The sequence below is a fragment of the Calliphora vicina genome, chromosome 4 (assembly GCF_958450345.1).
Source record: "Calliphora vicina chromosome 4, idCalVici1.1, whole genome shotgun sequence".
NCBI lineage: Eukaryota > Metazoa > Arthropoda > Insecta > Diptera > Calliphoridae > Calliphora > Calliphora vicina.
The window spans coordinates 787,635-808,405 of NC_088783.1; the positions used below are offsets into that span (position 1 = coordinate 787,635).

The 20,771-nt window shown below is 28.9% G+C and overlaps 1 protein-coding gene across 1 annotated transcript in view; it reads left to right on the forward strand.

The window, feature by feature from the left end:
• Window positions 1-20,771, forward strand: part of rg (rugose) — a 361,631-nt gene that overhangs the window by 12,159 nt on the left and 328,701 nt on the right. Inside the window, exon 2 of the mRNA XM_065507267.1 lies at window positions 326-1,055. Coding sequence (XP_065363339.1) covers window positions 897-1,055 — 159 coding nt within the window. The 5' untranslated portion in view covers window positions 326-896. The remainder of the gene's footprint in view (window positions 1-325; window positions 1,056-20,771) is intronic.

Here is a 20,771-nt window from a genome sequence, read left to right on the forward strand (position 1 = left end):
TACATACATACATACATACATACATACATACATACATACATACATACATACATACATACATACATACATACATACATACATACATACATACATACATACATACATACATACATACATACATACATACATACATACATACATACATACATACATACATACATACATACATACATACATACATACATACATACATACATACATACATACATACATACATACATACATACATACATACATACATACATACATACATACATACATACATACATACATACATACATACATATGTCTACTAATAAATGCTCTTTTCTTTTTTGCTTTACAGTGTTAAAATTTGAATGTGAATGTGTATCCCAAACCACAAGAAGAAAATGTTTCCACCTAATCCAGTGTAAAAACACCTTAATATTCAAAAAGTACAATAAGTTTGTTAAAAACACAGTAATTTATGCTGTACAGCATCAATTGCATACAATAAAAAAGAAAATATGTATTAAATCTTAATATACATAGTTTAAATTAACACTGAAATAAAATATGTTTTAAAGTGCTTGAGCTTCTTCAGTTTTAACCATCAAATTTGAATGTTTACCTGAGCTTTTTTTTTTGGTAGTGTTAAGTGTTTTAATCCTCGCTTGAATCCAAACATTTGTGACCATATTTAAACACAAATCAAAACATAAGAAAAAAAACAAACAAAATCTTCATTATTCAAAAAATATAAATACATACCTTCATACTACACACATATATACTATATATAAATAGATCATGGTAAATGTTTAAAAGTCCCTGTGTCTGTTAGAAGAATTCCCTTATCTAAAAAGATCTAATAAACCAAAAAATTAAAATTGAATTGATTAATAATCTTTGGTAAATACGATAAACAATTCATCATGGCGGACTTAATTCGTCCGCCGTTTAGTGAAATCAAACGGCCAGATGAAATTGTAAGAATGACTACTGCTGATAATTTAAAATTTGCTGTTCTAATCGGTCTCATCGAAGTTGGTCAAGTCACAAATCGTGAAGTTGTCAATACTGTTTTGCACTTGGTAAGTATAATTAATTATCAATAAATTTTAATCATTATTATATACACAGCTAATTTTTCATTAAGTTTAAAATAACAAAAAGATTATGCATTTCAAAAAGAAGAAAATTTTATCTGTTCCCCAATACATATTTTTAAAATTTAATAAAAGTCAAAATCAGCCTTTTATATTTAGCCGAGTTACGAGTGTCGTTTTCGTAGTAAAATTTCGACAACGTCAATTTAATTTAAAAGAATCGAGAGTAAGGAAATTCGTCTCATTCGCCAAAATATGACCAAAAAATTAGTTTTTCTCGAAAATCGTAAAATTTGTATCGCAGGTACGGAAAAACTATAGGAGGTATCGACATACTTTTTCACGTTTTTATTCCCTATTATGTTGTAAATAAATCCCCATGTGATGATCAAAAAATTCTGAAATTTGTTTAACAAAATTTTTAAAAAATTAAAATTGAAATTTTGGAAACTGCCGTTAAAAAGAATATTTAATTTTTGGTTGTACCTGCGAATAGGTTAACTGAATCCTATGAAGATAAGAAATCATATACAAGTAAATATGGATATATTTTAAGTAAGAATAAACTTTTGTTTTAATATTTCTCAAAATATGTTAAATGTGCTCCTACATTTCTTGTTCTAGTGGCCTGAGACACGTTAATGGCCTGGCGATTTTTTAATATTTTTAACATTTTTGGTATGGTGTTTTAGGTCATTACGAAAGTTTTCAGGGGCTACCGTGTCAACATTTCAAAAAATGTAATTCTAAGGGACACTCTAATATACATACATGAAAAATCATGCATTTGCATGATTCCGGTTTCGCGGATTATATCACATATATAATCGTTCGTTCATAGCCACTTTTTGCAATACACTAATTTGGAAACATTTTCTAATTTATATTTTCTCTTAATAAATAATACATCAAATTATATCAAATCGAATGTACGTAAAGTTAAATTTTAAAATTGCATCTTGTATGTAATTTTTATTTGTTTTACCATTATTTTTGTTATTTCTTGCTAGAAATAAAAAATTTCCTTATTAAATTTTGTCGGGGAACTGTTTGTTCAATTCATTTCTCTTTTATAATTGTTATACCCTACACCACCATAGTGGGGAGGGTATTATGCGTTTGTGCAGATAACGCCCAAAAATATTAGTCCAACACCACCTTAAAGTATACCGATCGACTTAGAATCACTTTCTGAATCGATTATTTTTATTATATGGCCCAAGGACCAAGCCTATTGAAACTGGCTGAAATCGGTCCATTATTTCACCTAGCCCCCATACAAATGTCCTTCCGAAATTGGACTTTATCGGTCATAAATGTTTAATTTATAAATGTATCTCCACAAATTGCGCTTCAAATAAGTTTTATTTTTTTTGGTATACTCACAAAATTCAATATAGTAAACTTTCATATAGACATAAATCACACGACCTAATTTCATGGTGATCGGTCCATAATTGGACATAGCCCCCATATAAGGTCCACTTCCGAAAATCACTCAAAAATATAAATTATTGAAATTTTAAAAGAAAAATGTTTTTGATCTTTTACTTAGTGTAGGGTATTATATGGTCGGGCTTGACCGACCATACTTTCTTACTTGTTTTATATTGTATTCCGGCCGGTTCATTACTTAGTTATCTTATCTTATCTTATCTTACCTATCTATTTTATTTATTTTTTATTCTTTACTTTAACAATTTCTTTATTATTCTTTATTCTTTTCTGTTCTTTTTCTTAAATGACTTTTTTCATTGAAGTCAGAAAATAAGAGTTATTTTTGCTTTTTATTTTTTCGATCAGGAATCATAATATTAATAGGCAAGTCTATTTCTTTAGACCCCTTTTACGCTCACATTATACATTCAATTTGGGCAAGAAATATACCAATTTAAAGGGATTTATTCACAGAAGTGCAGAATATATATTTTATTGAAATCGGTTCAGTTTCTTAAGAGTTATAAGCGTTTAAAGATGTTACTAACACATATGCAAAAACGTGTACATGTGAACCTTAAGCTAAAAAGTAAACAAAGCAAAGTGTGTTTGTCCAATTTGTTGTTGTAAATAAATAAGAGAAACAATTAAATATTTAAGTGAGAGTTGTTATAGAAAACAAAGAAGACTTTAGTAATTCAAAGTCACTTAAAAAAAATATATTTTGAAGGTGCTTTTTTTTTGTTTTCTAACTCCCATATGCATAAACAATTTTTAAGTTTATCAAAGGTTTATAAAACAAAATTTCCATTCAAAATTTGTTTTGACAAATTTAAAAACTGTTTATGCATATTGGGGTAAATACTTCATACGAATCAATTTCTTATCACGGCATGAAGTTTAATAAAAAATGGGACGGGTCGAAACAAATTAAATAGTTATTTCTAAATATTTTGTGAACTATAATTGCAAGATTCTTCAAACTTCAAAATGGTTCATTTATAATTTTGCATAGTTTCGCTGAAATTGTTCGGGATTGGAATAGTGGGCGTGGCACACCCTATACAAAGTAAATAATTAATTTCGAATATCTATAGAACTATAATTGCAGAAGTGTTTAAAACTTTTTACGAATTAATTTCTTATTACTGTGCGGAGTTTACCTGAATATAGACGGAATTAGATTAGAGGGCGTAGCACCTCCCATACAGAGTAAATATTGATTTCGAATATTTGGGGAACAAAAATGGGAAGGGTCGGAAAAGTAGGTGAGTCACCTTCCATACAAAGTAATAATTGCAAGGTTATTCAAACTTTGTCCACATAGCTCTCTTACCATTTTACAGAGATTGTCTAAAAATGGTTGGGATTGCAGTAGTGGTTGTGGCACAATGTAAATAATTAATTTTGAATATCTTGAGAACAATAATTCTAAAAATATTTAAACTCTGTATCAATCAATTTATTACCATTCTACGGAGGTTAGCTAAAAACGAATTTATTCCTGATCCCTGTACGTAGTTTAGCTCAGCGTTTAACTTTCCTTATAAATGAAAGTTAAAGTAAAGCTTGATATGAGTTATTTCTTTACACAAAATATTTAAAACTGGGTGGGATCAGAACAGTGGAGTGATAATTATATTTTGCATGTGTTATTTTCGTACCATTGTACGAAGTTAGGTTGTATCAGAAATCATTAATATTTTTTAATTTTTATAGGGTAGGTGTAGCGAAGTGCACCGGGTTATGCTAGTTAAAGTTATTTTATATTTTTTATTTTTTGGGCAAAGATAAAAGTTAAATTTGTTTATTAGCTTAAAGTCAATTAATCAACAACAACAATAATTCGAAAAAAATAAAAATCAAAAAATAACTTTTATTTTTTAATAAACAGAAATAAAAATCAAAAATTTTAAAATATAATTCTGCAGCTATCTAGTTCACAAATGTCATATGAGGGGCTTAGAGCACAAGGGGTTCAAGTGCCTTTTTTTCTCAAACTGAGTTAACATATGGAGTTAGTAGGTGAAGTTCAGAGAAGTTCATAGCACAAGAGTTGAATGTGGGATTCTCATCCGTTAGCGAGATATGGCGACCAATTCTAGCACTTGTCATTAAAATTAAAAATTCATTTTTCACATGGACTGATTTAGTGAATTCAGATGAGTGATCAGCTTAAATCTAGCAATTAATTCCATCACTTGTTTTCAAAACACCTGTTTCAAATACATTTGTGGATTATTTTCCAAAAAAGAAAAAGTAACATAAAATAATGGAATGTGTGTGAAAATAAATTTAAATTTATTTAGCACAGACCTAAACCACATATTTTAGCTCAGCCCATTTTGCAGTTAACAGAGCACTGTTAATCACTTAACAGTCATAATACTTGAATTATAATAAACAAATTTATATCTACAATATCTGAAATAATTTCAGAATAAGAAAAAAAATGGAAAAAATTAAAAAAAAAACTATCCATCTGAAATAATAGATGGATATTTGAACCCATCGTAATATCAGGATTCCAATAAATTTGACTTTTTTGAAAAAATAAATCTGGAGAGAATTTTTGGCCATTATGGAAATTAGGAAAAGGGCTCGGATATGACAATATATAGAAATGGTAGTCCTAGGGTCACTGAATGGAACTGTGGTAGTGGGATATATTTTGGGATTCCAATATTTAAAATAAATAGCAGTGCGTCTTGTGTAGTACAGCATATACTACAATTACACTTACATTATATCGCCCTTTAGGAAGCCTTAACCCATATCGTCCCAAGGATTTTTTTCGATTAACTTTATAAAACTTGGTAGTTTTTTGATAATTTGGGATTAGAAAACACGAATATGAAGTCCAAATTTTTTTTCAGATTTTTTGATTTGAGAAAAATGGTGTTCGATTAATCGAACATTGGGCACTATTTAGCATTTTTGTTATATAGTTCCCATGTAATGTAAATATGGAAAAAACACGTTTTTTATAAACTCAAATCAAATTATATTATTTATTAAAAGAAAAATAGAACAAGATATTTATTTAGACTAAAAATATTTATTATTTTCCTTCATGAAATGCTTCAAAACAATGTTTATGAAGCGCAATATTGCACTTTTTGCATAACAAAGTTCTTAGTTTATGACATCTCCATTTCTTATTTTGCCCTATTTAAATTTTAAGATCCTTTCTTTTTGTTATAGGAATACTATATTTGTAAGTCTCTAGCTCTGTCTCTGTTGAATCAATATATTGCTGTTTCACCTTTAAAGAATCCGCAAGTTCTACTCGAAATTCTTTTTGAGATTTAATACTTTTGTTTTGGTAACGACGACGGAAACAGTCCAGTTTTCAAGCATTTACCAACGAAGATTTTAGAGTAGAGATCAATAAAGGCCAATACCACTTCTTTGCTCGAAGTGCAACACTATAATTTTGTACAGCATTGTCATGCAAATCCACTCTTCCAATTCCTTTGTTTTAGTTTTTCAATAGTAGGGGTTAGTTATAATTTACAAAGCGAAAGTGTTCTATTATACCATCACTATTTTTTACAGTGGGATAGAGCAGATTAAAATTAATGGCCACTGTAACATCTTTATTGTCCTGCCAGCGGCAAATTTACATTTTATTGTTGCTGTTAAACTGCAAATCATGGTCCAAACTACATGAAATAAATATTTCATTTCTTTGCCATTTTGACGTTCTTGTCTAAATTAAAGTTGTTGCTGAAGTGAATAAATTTTTTAATGTCCAAGAACTTATTTCTTGGCATACATAACTTCACAGCAGCAACGCTTAATGCAGGGTGATTTGAACAATAATCGCGAGCAGCAGACACAGTGTGATATGCAGACAATACCAAATGCCTAGGAATCATTGTAACATAGTTTTGTCTAAAAGAAAATTAGAATTCGGCTGCTGAGCGTAGCGATTTGTTTCCTCGATTATAATCTTTATAATCAAAAACTAGACCAAATAATAACATAATAACTTTATTTCTGTTAATTCAAACTCGTGAACTAGTTACAATATGGCAGTACGCAACATCTTCTGAACAAAAACTAAAGTGCTATATAGTGCCCAGTGTTCGACAAATCGAACACTCCATTTTGAAGTCAAATTACAAAAATACCAGTGAAAAACAAATATTTTTTTGCTGTTGTTGATAGTTGAATCATTTTTCAATTGAACTACATTCACACTTTTTTTTATCTTTTTGAATTTTATACATAGTTTTCAGTTTTTAAAATTTGCGGATTAATTGAAAAAACAAATTTCAAGTATCGTGAAAACTGAAAGTACCAGCTTAAAGAGCACAAAATTCTACATCATTAATGTGAAATATGAAACGGAATTTTCATAGTCACGTGTTGAAATTACATATTGTGAGAAAAAACCTAAAAAAGTGATCAAAAAATAAGAAAATTGCGCAAGTAAATACTATTTGTAATAGGTAATTTCAAAAAAATTAACAAATCTAATTATGCAACCATCAAGCTCAGGTATTTATTGAAATGTTTTGGTTAAATTTAAATTAGAATTATTTGTGGAAGTGGCTTTGTTATTAGATTTTATATTGGAAGTGCAAAAAAAAATTAATTTTATCAGTTCAAATGGACATAAAGTTATTAGCTGGGCTCAGCTGGGCAGAGAATTTAATATAATTTAAAAGCCTGGACTGTTGGGCGTTGTTTCAGAAAAAAATAGGTTGCGCATCGCTGAGTCTCATAAGTTATATGTAAATTAGTAAAAGCTTCACACTTTAAGTCTACCAACAAAAGGCACTTTGCGATTCCGATAAATGTTTTATCGCTGTCGTTGTTGATGTTATTGTCATTGTTTTTTGTTTTATAAAAGATGTGCAAGTGTTGTGATTAATTATACGAGAGTCACGTGTGAGTCAGGCCTGGACGTGGGTATATTATTGTATTATAATGAGATAAACAATAATAAACTTTTACCAATTACTTTTCTTTATTTCAGTTTAGTTTTCCATCCGTTGATTTTCTAATCGTGAATGAATAGCACGCGGGATTTTAAAAATTTAACTCTCACGCACTCACGCTATGTATATGTTTAAAAGTTTGTTTTGTGAATTAATTCGATGTTTTTTCTTGTGGTTAATACGAAGTCATCCGATAGCAGGCAATTGAGCGTAATAAAAAAATCATGTTGGTGAGCGCGATCGCGAGAATTTTAAAGTTTTATATCGGGAGCCAGTTATCACTCACGTCCACATCTGTAGTTTTTATATTGTCTCATTCAAAATATTGTGTTATATATATTTCAAAGCAGTGCATTTAAAATTTGCAAGTCTTTTAGTGGCAGGAGTTGGGAAGATCTCTATTATTCAAGCTCCCATTACTAGTTAATATAATGATATCATCATAAAACAATATGGTAGTGGTTTTTTATCAATAACATGCATAAATTTAGTGTGTCTCACTGATATAGTTCTATAGATATAGGACAATTAATAATTCATTTGTATGGGGGAAATCCGATTCCACCCTCGTATACCCTTCCGATTCTGGCGGAACTTGTAGTTTGTTTTTAGAGTTATCCGCAGCAAATTTAGTGAGCATAACTATTGTAGTTTTATAGATATAGCACAGTTAGTAATTATTTTATATGGTGGGTAATTGACTTTCCCCTCCTATATCCCTAAAATTTTGTTACTATGGTCTTTTTTTTGGTCTATGGGCTACCCACGTAAAATTCTGCGTTGTTGAGATATTAATAAATCCGTAAAAAAAGGTGCATTTGATCCCACTGTGGGACGTTCAAAAATATTTGACATATCTGCGAATATGTTAACGAAGACAAAAACTCATACAAAAGAAAATATGGATATATTTTAAATAAAAATGAGCTTTTATTTTAATTTTTCACAAAAAAAATATGTTAATTTTGTTCCTACATTTGTGGCGAATTTTTAATAACTTTAAACATTTTTAACCAATTTTAGTCTTTTATATCTCATTAGAACGACAATTACATACACATTTCGATTCTTTTAAATGAAATTGCAAAAGTAATTGTTTAATGGCAAAATTTTTTCAAAAACTGAAAAAATTGCATTTTTTCCCCTGTAAATGCACCTCAAAACTTTGAACTACGAGCGGCACGGGTTAACGTTGTTTAATCGAAATGTTTGTTATCACTTGAACTAACTTTTTATTCCATATCATGTTTCTATTATCTTATCGAAATAGTACTTAAATTCACTTTATTTACTTACTCTCGTTCATACTTAATTTTATGTAATTTAGTTAAAATTTTGGAAACAGTTAAATTTTAATGGATGTGTGTATGTTTGTGCCGTCGATCCACTAGGGTATTCAATTAATCGGGTTTCTGGTTTAATCGGTTAATCGAGCAAATAATTAATCGAGGTTTAGATTTATTCGGTTAATAATCGGTTAATTTAAAATTATTCGATTAACCGAATAATTTCTATTTTACTTTTAAATTGAAAATATAACAACGAATTTTGTGTACAAAAATATAAAAAACGGCAAATTAGGTATTTGAGATAATTTTTGTGAACATATCGCCTATTTGCTGCAACAACGTCATAACTCAAAATCCGTGTTTTTTGAACTGAGTAATATAAAATTATCAGTTTTCAAAAAAGTCAATTATTTTTTGTATGAGAGTATTTTTTTTGTTGTAAACATCAAAATTAAAATTCATGTTTTCTCGTACACAGAAAAAACTATTTCTTAAACCGTTTCAATTCAAATATTTGTCACATATTGAACTGGTTTCAATTATTTCATAATTAAATCAAGTATTCATTTGCTCAAAAACAAAATTTCTTGATATTTTCTATTGAATTTTGAGTTTTGAATTTGATTATTTTGACAATTGAATATATAATTTTCGTTATTGGTTGAATTTCAAATACAAAAATTATTGAATGGATAATTTTCGTAATTGAAAACACATTTTTGTTATTTTTTGTGTTTCAATTACAAAAATTATCTATTCAATAATTTTTGTATTTGAAATTCAACCAATAACGAAAATTGTATATTCAATTGTCAAAATAATCAAATTCAAAACTCAAAATTCAATAGAAAATATCAAGAAATTTTATTTTTGACCAAATGAATACTTGATTTAATTATGAAATAATTGAAACCAGTTCAATATGGGATAAATGTTTGAATTGTAATATAATTTTTTCTGTGTATATTTGATAAGTAAAAATGTGTTTAAAATTTATTTAAGAAATATTCAAATGTCATAAAACATTCAAAGGCGTTTTTATCGAAACAACTTTTTCTTAATTATGACGTTGTTGCAGCAAAGATCGATGTGTGAGTTTTTAGGGTTTTAGTGAGACCTTCTGAAATAATCTTTTATAAAAAGAATATAATTTAAACGATTTTTTCTTTAGATTTAATAAAACTTTTCTTGGAAAAACACTCTCTCGGTGATTGTATATGTTGGAGAAATCAAAAGCATGATAAAGAATACATATTCCTTTTTGGATTGCTTTAGATTTTGATTAATTTAATAGTTTCGTTTAGTTATGATAAAAGACTTATTTAAAAAAAAAAGTTTCGTCTATACATGTAAATACAAACAAAGTTTCAAGCACATGTAAATTAAATATGTCAGTTGTTATACATACTCACTAATCATGTTTATTGGATGTTCCAAAAATATCTAATTTTAATTTGAAATTTGTATTTGAATTGAAAGGGAAAAATAAATACAAAAAAATTGTTTAAAGTGCAAAAAAAGGAATTTCGGTTAATCGACACAAATTAATCGGTTTATTTGTTATTTGAAAATCGGCAATTTTAAATTATTCGAACAGTTAACCGTCCAAAATTAATCGGTTAACCGATTAACGGTTAATCGATTGAATACCCTACGATCCACTCACTGAGAAATGTGTTTTTTTTTAAACCAAAATATGTCTATTTTGAGATAAGTCTCTCAAAATAGCCATGTCTATTTGTCTATGTTAAGCAAAATAACAATTATGTTAAGAACAATACAACAATAGTCAGAAATAAAGTATATTTTAAGAGAAATAAAGTCGTTTTTACTTAAGAATGGACTTTAGGTATACCGTAGACAAGATAAAATATACTTTTGACGTTAAAGTCGACTGTTAATATAAAACCAGCTGAAGCTGTTTTTAACTCATTTAACAACAGCATCAGCTGTTCTTCACCAAGTAAAAATGTTCGAAAAAAGTCAAAAATGTTTATGTTACAAGATATTGGCAGAGATTTTGCAATTATTGGACAGTTATCAATAAAATTAGAACCAAAATATCTTAATTATGATATTAATCTTAATTTTTTTTCCATTTTTCCACCACAATTTGCTATTTTTCTTTAGATTTCGCTGCTACTTTTTTTTGTTTACCTTTTCTGTTTTTTTTTTTTTTTTAATTTTCTATGTCAGCTGTTCAGCGGTGCCACTTGTCTATATTTTTTTGTATATTGTATGAAAACATTTTCTACATTTGAGGTGGCACCCAGTTAAAGTCGGTTCAATTTAAAACATACTTTAATTTTGACTATAGTTGCAAAATAATTAAAAGCAGGTTTTTATTTTAAAGTTGTTTCTAAAAAGAACCGACTTTAGTGTTTGACTATGATTATGGGCCATTATGTATTATTTTCATTCTTAAATCTGTTCTTATGTTAACCAAAAACTAATATTTGCTGATTTAAAAACGTCTGTTAAAAAAACATAGGAAAATAACGAATTAAGCAAATGCAACAAAATGTTAAGAGAACTAACTGCCCTGCAGTTCATTGCACTAGTTCCGCTACGTCGAATTCGTTGGCCACTAAGAACTACTACTAGTGAATTTTCAACCCACTCGCAACGTTATTGCCGGGTGAATTTAACACGGGGATGTCATTGCAAGTGGTCGATTGGCACACTCTGCATAACACTTCACTATTAAATTCAATAGTGAAAATACTCCAGCATTTGAGAAAAAAAGAAAAATAAATTTTTCTGAGAGCGGGGTTGAACACATAACCTCTCGTTTTCTAGTCAAATGCTCTAACCACTAAACCACAGAGCTCTTATTTGTACTGCTCTCTAATTGTTATTAAAAATAACATGTGAGTCTACTCTCTATTTTTGCATTTTCTACATCATCACTGAGAATGAAAACACAAACGGCCACATTCAGCATTACATGTGGCCATCGAAGTGGTTATTTAAGAAGATTTTATTTTTCTTGAATTTATCCCAGCAGTTTGAAAAGTGGCAATTGGAAACCTTTCACTAGCTATATTACTACTTGTACAACTAACTAGTTCGATGTGGCTGCTAAAGTGGTAGTTAAATGGTTACTAATTGCACTACATTTCACCAGCATATTCAGTAATAAGCAATAGTCAGCTATTTGTCCTAAGTTTTTGAAAATAAATTCATGAAAAATAAAATCCTCTAAAATATACCACTTCGATGGCCACATGTAATGCTGAATGTGGCCGTTTGTGTTTTCGTTCTCAGTGATGATGTAGAAAATGCAAAAATTGAGAGTAGACTCACATGTTATTCTTAATAACAATTAGAGAGCAGTACAAATAAAAGCTCTGTGGTTTAGTGGTTAGAGCATTTGACAAGAAAACGAGAGGTTATGTGTTCAACCCCGCTCTCAGAAAAATTTATTTTTTCTTTTTTTTATCAAATACTGGAGTATTTGTACTAGTGAATTTAATAGTGAAGTGTTATGCAGAATGTGCCAATCGGCCACCTACAATGACATCCCCGTGTTAAATTCACCAGTCAATAACATTGCGAGTGGGTTGAAAATTCACTAGTAGTAGTTCTTAGTGGCCAACGAATTTGACGTAGCGGAACTAGTGCAGTGAACTGCAGGGTATTTTCAAAAACTAAAGACAAACATCTGACTATTGTTTATTACTGAATATGCTGGTGAACTGTAGTGCAAATGATAACCATTTAACTACCACTTCATCAGCCACATCGAACTAGTTAGTTGTACAAGTAGTAATATAGTTAGTGCAAGGTTTCCAATTGGCACTTTTCAAACTGCTGGGCAGTTACGAAAAACGATAACCAGATATTGAGAAAATGGGGGTAAAAGTACCTGTTACTTGCAGGTTATTGTAAAATACAATTTTATGTATTATAAAGTCAATTTATTTCGGTTTAAATCTAGTGCATTAGTTATTTATATTAAATTGATATCAAAAGTATACATTGTATTAGAATTAAACTTTTTAACATTTTATCTGTAGGCTGAAATGAATTGCAACTTACTATTCTTATCAATGAATCTAAAAGTTCATATTGAAATTCTCTTTCTACGCAAGCGTTGCTGGTTGGTAAAATTAACATATTAAGAACTGCCAATGCTAAGTCTTTAAAGTGAAATGTTCCACCTACATCTCAACAATTGTAAACTTGTGGCCAAAAATCTAAAAAAATTTCACCTTTAAAGATCTGAGCCCAATTGATATATGCTAATTTTGACCATTGCAATTCATGTTCCCCAGCAGATACTTTTGGATTGAAAAATAAAGTTAATGAATTTTGAACTACCGAAAATTTCATTTTATTTCAATATTGAAAATTCATTATATACTTTAAAAAGAGTTATATTTTCTGGTAACCGTTTAAGCATTTCTTTTAAAAGCTTTTTAAGTACAAAAAACAATTTTCTTTTTAAATTTCTACATCATATTCCTCTATTTTTATATTTTGTAATTTCATTTCAAGTTCTGTGCGAAAATAGAAAGACGGAAATCCAAAGAATCCGTCGAACCAATAGTCAATTTTAGTGAGCATACTAAGTTATCAATATTTCCATTATTATTTAAAAATGACGGCTTAAACATTTTAGAAGAAAAAATTAATATCGTTGAAACTATTTGATCATGTATGCTTCTTGAATCCATATGATCAGATTATAAATGATTCATTTTATTAACTATTGGGTTAATAAATATCAAAAAAAATATTTCAAGAAAAACAAATACATAATTTGTTAAAAAATCGCCAACTAGTCTGTAAATCGCCAAAAAAAAATCGCCATGTCGCCAATTGTAAATTTTGGTCGCCAAAGGCAATGAAAAATCGCCACATCTGACAGCCCTGCTTACTTGTTGAAATACGTAAAAGAACGACATTAAAAGTACCTGTTACTTTATCCATTTGTTACCAGTGATTTTTTAAAAACGTGAATGTTGAATAATATAAAAGAACGACATTTAACAGTATGTTGAATAATGTGGAGTAACGATATTAAAAGTACCTGTTGCTACAGTTGTTCCAGTGATTTTTCTAAAACGTTACCAGTGAATGTTGAAAAATATTAAGGAACCCCAGCAAAATTTTACCCAGCACATTATTTTATATACTAGAATAAGTACTTATTTTTATACAGGTTGGTAATGAACTTTTGCATTTAGCACAGCTATATAGTGTGTTTGACTGGAAATCGACATTAATTTGCTGGGTAACCACCACTCATTACAAAATAATGCATGAAATAACTAGTTGTCATTACAAAATTTCACAAAATTTTTGCTGGGTTTAAACTAAATTTCAAAAGTAAGATTTTAATGGCAAAATTTTTACAAAAACTAAAATCATTAGATTTTTCTTTTGTTCGAATAAAATGATTAATTCGAAAAAGAGATTTTAACTTGTTCGAATAATTCGAAAGAAATTGTTCGATTATTTGAATGGATTCCCTAATGAATACATAATGGATTTTGTTTGTGATTTTTTAAAACTTGTAAATGTTAACCGAACAAGGAACAAGCTGAAGTGCGTTCTCGGCTAGAATAAATTAAATAATCCTAGGAAATTATAAGGGATCTATACTTACGAGAATAAAAAAATTGGTCGGTAGAGATTGACAATAATTACTATTTTTTTTTATTTATTTATTTATTTAATCTACAGATAATTCTTATAGATTACTTAATTTTAATTAATTAATTGTACAACATAAATAAGTGTAATTTAAATCTATTCAAGCTGACATTAAAATTTGTCAACTTGAAACCCGGATTTCGGAAAAAATTATAATAATTTACAATTAGCACATGCTACCGAATTAAAACTAATAAAATTGATATTTTTTTGAACTGAGAGAACAAAAAAATAAAAAAAACATTATCCGAATTGACTAAAAAAATGTTAATGTATCACACAATATTCCGACCGTTACAATATTCCGACCTTACTCAGTTAAGAAACTTATTTTTTACACAATTTCCTTTAAAATTGATCTAATTAATTTTTGGCTGTTTTATTTAAAAAGAATCATTTCCTGAACTACAAGGATTCATACAGAATGCATATTTTTCAGTCATATTGTTATGTCTGCAACTGTACATATAATCATGTATATACTCTGCTGTTACATGCACTTGTATCTGTGTACATTAGAGGTGCCCTTAAAAAATAGATTTGCTTTGGATTTTAACTCGATGTTCATATTTTATTATATCTTGTTAGAAAGATAAATTTGTCTAGAAGCTGAGGTTTGTTGCAAATGTTTAAAAAATAGTATTTAAATAGGGAATTTTTTTAAGATATCAAAAAAAGTATTTTACAACATTCAATAGATTTATGGCACGTGTTCTAGTTATCCGATTGCACTTAAATTTTGCAGTAGTTAGTTTTAGCTACTAATGAACAAAATCTATTTTTTAAGGGCACCTCTAGTGTACATACTGTTCTATATACGGATTTATACGTCACATTGTGGTCACAATCTGCTGGCATTTACGATGAAAGTAGCGTTTTGAAGCCATGTCATTATAATGCTAGAAAATGTTAAAATAAAAATCAATAAAAAAAATATACTGTGACTATGTGTGAATATTGAAACTTAAAAAAATTAAACGACAAGGCCATTCACTCGTGCATCTACTACATATTATGAATTGTTACTAAATATACATACTAGGGTATTCATTCGACTAATGATCGTTCGATTAATCGAATAATTTCATACGAATAATTATTCGAACAATTTAAAAATGACCACTTTCGAATAACGAATAATTCGAACAATTTTATGTAGATTAATCGAATAAAACGAATAAATGTTCATATATATTTAAATTTATTAAATAATATAAAATTTTTCATAATTCCAAATTTAAATAAGTAATAATGACTTACAAAAGTTGTATTGTTTCTGAAATTCGACAAATAACTAAAGACAAAGGGACTTTCGATCACTGTAGATAAGTGTTCCGATAGCTCCTTCTATAAGCAAGAAATTACAATTCTAAAAACAAATCTTTCAAAATTTTTAACTTAGGACTTGAACCAATGAAAACAAAAGGTACGGAATAAAATATTTGTTATTTAGCTGGCGAAATATTAGAAGAATCGCAATTAATAATCAAAATATTAACTTAAGGTACGGTCAGACACAGCTAATATTTGATGTTTTTCGTCAAATATTTCATTGCTTGAATCTGACCACAAATAAAATTTAGAGCAAACAACAAAACAGATGATTTTAGTCAAACAAAATTATTTGTCGGTAAACAAAATATTTTCTTAATGTGAATATAGTGTGACCACTAGCAATATAAATACCTACAAAATATATAATTTGATCTTGCAAATCTTTTTAGGGTTAGAGTACTTATTTCGAATTGTAAAGCAATTTTTTGAATAAAGTTTTGATGAACTTTGTTATCATATATTGAATTTAATTTTTCACACTTTGTTTGACCAAACTGCTGCGTAAAAGAATCATTAAATATATTTGCCGTGTGGTCACACTATATCAAATATTTTCAAAGTGGGTGAAGTTAGCTACGAAAATTAGCTCCGTTTAACATTTCTATGTTAATGTATAAACTAACATAGCTCCTACTCAATGACTGTTAAGTTAACAGAGCTGCTTTATTTTACACTCAGTAAACATTTTATCAACAAAAACAAAGAAAAGTGGTTTACCGATCATTCAGCTTTAATATATAATAACATTTTTTTTGGATAAAAAAAAATAAATATTTATTATGAACAATCGTTGATGTCTTTGCTTGTAGAGTATTATCTCCTTTTGAAATCCGAAAAATTGGCCAAAAATGGAAAGGTGCTCCTTATCTACTTAATGGGGTCGAAAGCCATGTATTCATAGATTTCAGAACTGTATTGCTTATATTCAGAATCAGTATAGCTTTTTTGCTGTAGCATTTTCAAAGTTATGAAATTGTGAATTTTGTCATATAAGGATTTTTTAATATTTCAATATTTGAAACTATGTTATTCTGTATTTTTTTAAATAGCAGGACATTTTTTTAATTTAACTGGTATGTATTATCAGACTAGAATAAAGAGGATTCCCTTCGATCATAGCCAGAAAATTAAAAATGGTCTCTCTTTTCGCTACTTTATTAATACCATTAAGCTTCCTATCCTTGATTCTAAATTTTGTATCGATAGTTAAAAAGTATCATTAGAAGAAAAAGTACCAATTTCCCTTTACCATCTTGAAGACATACTCAAGAAAAACTATGCTTTCAAAATGTACCAAACTGTTGACCCAGATTTATTTAATTGTCGTATGTCTGAAGGAGTCAATGTTTAACATTTTATCAAAATTGTCTTAATAGGTTTGAATTCAATTCATTTTCTGCTTTTCTTCCCTTTTTGGTACTTATTCCCCAATTGAGTATCAGTATCGTATTTCATAATAAAATATTCATATGCCTAATCAATTTATAAAAAATCATATTTTATGGAAAAACTACCTACCAAATATTCAGCCCAATTATGTATAAAAAATTCTGCGGGAGTTTGTTCCCCCGAAGTTTTTGCCCATTGAATTTGAACAGGAAAAATGAGAAATTGTTTTATTTTAATTGGGCTGATTAATTGTTCTCCTTAGTTCAAAAATACCAATTTTTTGTTTGGTATTTTTTGATAAGCAAAGAATATGATTTAAAAATTATTTCTGAGTTTATTGGCTTAAAGAATACATAGGGTGCCAAAAGAGTACCAACACAAAGTTTTCACCCGTTTCTTCCCTAAAAGGTTCGAATGTGTCTACTCTGTATTTTAAATTTTGTTTGTATCTGTATTGGTTTATAAGATATTAATATATTCCTTCTTAATGGATATATGCGGTGAGAGGGCAACCTACAGCACAAATTTCATGATTATAACTTCATGCATTTAAATGAAAAATGTTTTTCTTAGGAGATTCCAAAAATGTATAACATTAAAAATAATAATAATCTGAAGTAATTTTTTTCCTATTTCAACAACTATTACAAACATTGCTATAACTTTAAAAAGCAAACTTATTAACATTTTATTCGATAATAAAACGTTTTACTAAATAAATTTTTAAAACATAAAAAAATAAAATTTTTAAATTTATTTTTTAAGCTAGAAATAATTTTAAAATTGTACCAAATGAGTCATTGGTGTATCATGGTACTTTTCATCTTCGAATTGTACCAAAAAAAGTACAATTGTACCAACTTTGCCATCCCTGCTATCAAGCGACCTTTCAATCAGCACTCACGTTTTGATATTTATGATCCAAATTTTCTTTGAAAATCATTCATCGATTCGCACAACATAAGACGACTGTTTTATCACAAAATTGTGTTCATGACGATGAGTTTCATTTTTGGCTTAGCGGGTTGTTAATAAACAAAATTTGGTGGCATCATCAGACCTTATTTTTTTTTTTACAATTTCAAGTTCTATCGGTCATAAAAAAACACCCTTTATGTGTATGTGTATATGTATCCATATATACTTCATCGCCATTATCGAAATGAACGCAGCCAGGAACAGGATCATCAATGATTTTGCAGCAGCAATTTTAATGGAGCAAATGTATAATTTATATGAATTATTCATGATACTATGGTGCATGATAAATGTTGCAAACTAAATGGGAGTTAAAAAACAGCACTGAGCGCCAGAGTGGTCTGAAAATAGAGGCTCACATTTAAAGCACTCCCACACTACCATCTACTTACATAAGGGAAGGGAATGACATTTAGAAATTAACCATGTTACGAAATTGTACTTGAATTCAAATATAACGTTTTTAACGGCTGATTTAAAGTTGCATAATGCTTTCAAACAGCAGTGCCTCTCAAACTGTAACATATCTGTGGGCATTATTAATATTGAATAAAAGCTTTGAGTTAATCATTGATCGTAGGTATGGCAACGCTGAATGTTTGCTGTGACTCGTATATTCGAATTCGAATATACATTTGAAAGTTCACCAGAGATGGCGTGTGTATTCGAAAGCTCTAGAAAAAAAGAGTCAGTTAAAGAACATTGTAGAAAGATCACGAGAGATGGCTTGTGTATAAATAGTGGCCATGGTTGCAGTCGTGAGTTAGTTTATCAGAGACGCTATTCGAATAAACATCAACTGAGTGCCTTAAAGTGTGCTGTATTTTCAAGTGAATTCGTGTACATTAAAAAGTGTATTTCTGCGAATTTATAAACGTATATAAAAAACATTGAGTGACTATTTAATTCTGTGGTTGTTGTACATTTTAAATAAATAAAGAGTTGTTATAATTTTTAAACTACTAAACGACTTTTATTTGCAATCAAAAGTATCCGGTATATTTAAAGGAAATAAACCAACGTTTTGAAAAGGTTAAAACGTAACAATATTAATAAAAATGTTCCTTTTTTGAGACCAAATATAATTCGTTTCTGTAAATTTATATGTAGTTACAACATTTATTATGTGCATCTCCTGTTATTTCGTATTCCGGATTATTGTTAAATATTATATTTCAAAAACTGCTAGAAGTTTTATTATTAAAAAAAATAATTGTTACATTCACACATATATTGAACATTGAACTGCTTAAATTTTGCCAGAAGAGCGTCTAGGTCTAGCATCATTGCAAATTTTACAGTAATCCAATAACAAAATACACACAAAAACCTATACAATTTTGTTTTTGCAATGATGCAAGACCTTTCGCACTTAATAGTGAACTCCGGTACTTTTTTTTATAAGTCTCCGTTGTAAAATGACTTATCCTAAAGAAATCCGAAATTAACTTTTTATTTGTACGCTTATAGAGTGAACCCCGGGTTGCGTCGCTAATTGGGCCTGGAGAAACGCGACGCAAACCGAATCGACGCAACACGAACTACGTTTTTTTTTTAAATTACTGTAAATCTGTTATTTTTCAACATAGAAAACTGAATTTTTTAAGGGTAGTATACTTGAGTTTTGTCTACCAGAATGTGTAAAAAATCCGATTTAGAGAAAAAACGAGATACGACCTTTCTATATTAAGCCATCGACATGTATTTGTCGAATGAGAACATGATAATAAACGAAACTGGAAACACTACTGAAATGAGTTTTTATCAGAACTTATCGAAATTATTAAAAGTATTTAAAATCTAAAAAAATCCAGTTGCTGTTGCTCCAAAAGAACACGTTTAAAGTAACGGTAACGGGTTCGATGCCAAGACACTATCGGGTGAGTGGCAGGATGGAGATTATACGCTTTTCACCGACTACGTCAAGTAAATATATTTTCAAGTGTAAAGTAAATAAAACATTAAAAATTGTATAAGTGGAGAAAAGAAAACAATAGAGTAAAAATATAATAACACAAAAAGAAAAACTTAAACGTCACCATCAAATGGGGTCAATAACAGGCAGTGTTGCCAATTCTTGGAGACAAAAATGGCTACATTCGTAACAAAAATTTGCTAAAAAGTGACTAAAAATATTTTAATTAAATAAACATAAACATTATAGTTAGTTAGTTAGTTCTAGCAAATTTTTACTAACATCATACATCCTTAACCCTCCGACGGTTGAGTACCAATTGCCCTTATACGAAGTACAAGGTCCACAGGGACCTTTAGGGAATTTTATATGAAAACGCATTTTTTAAACATTTTTTTTGTTTTGATTTATTATTATTTACTAATTATACATGTATAATGAATGTTAGAAAAAAATTTTTCTTTTATATATAACATTATTCATTTTTGATGAGTTTTATATGAAAAATGCCTAAAAAACTATTGTTGAAATTTCAGTACAAGGTACCTTTTCACACGTTCCCGTACTAAACACATTTAAATTTCAATAGAAACTAAACTATTGGTCGGATCGCTTTGATTTTTTTAAACGATTCTAGATAAAATTTCCTTGAAATACATGTGGGGGGCGGGTATACTTCCCATGGACCATCAAGGAGTAATTTCAGTTTGAAAATGAAAAAGGTCCCCGGGACCTTCTCACCTAACGG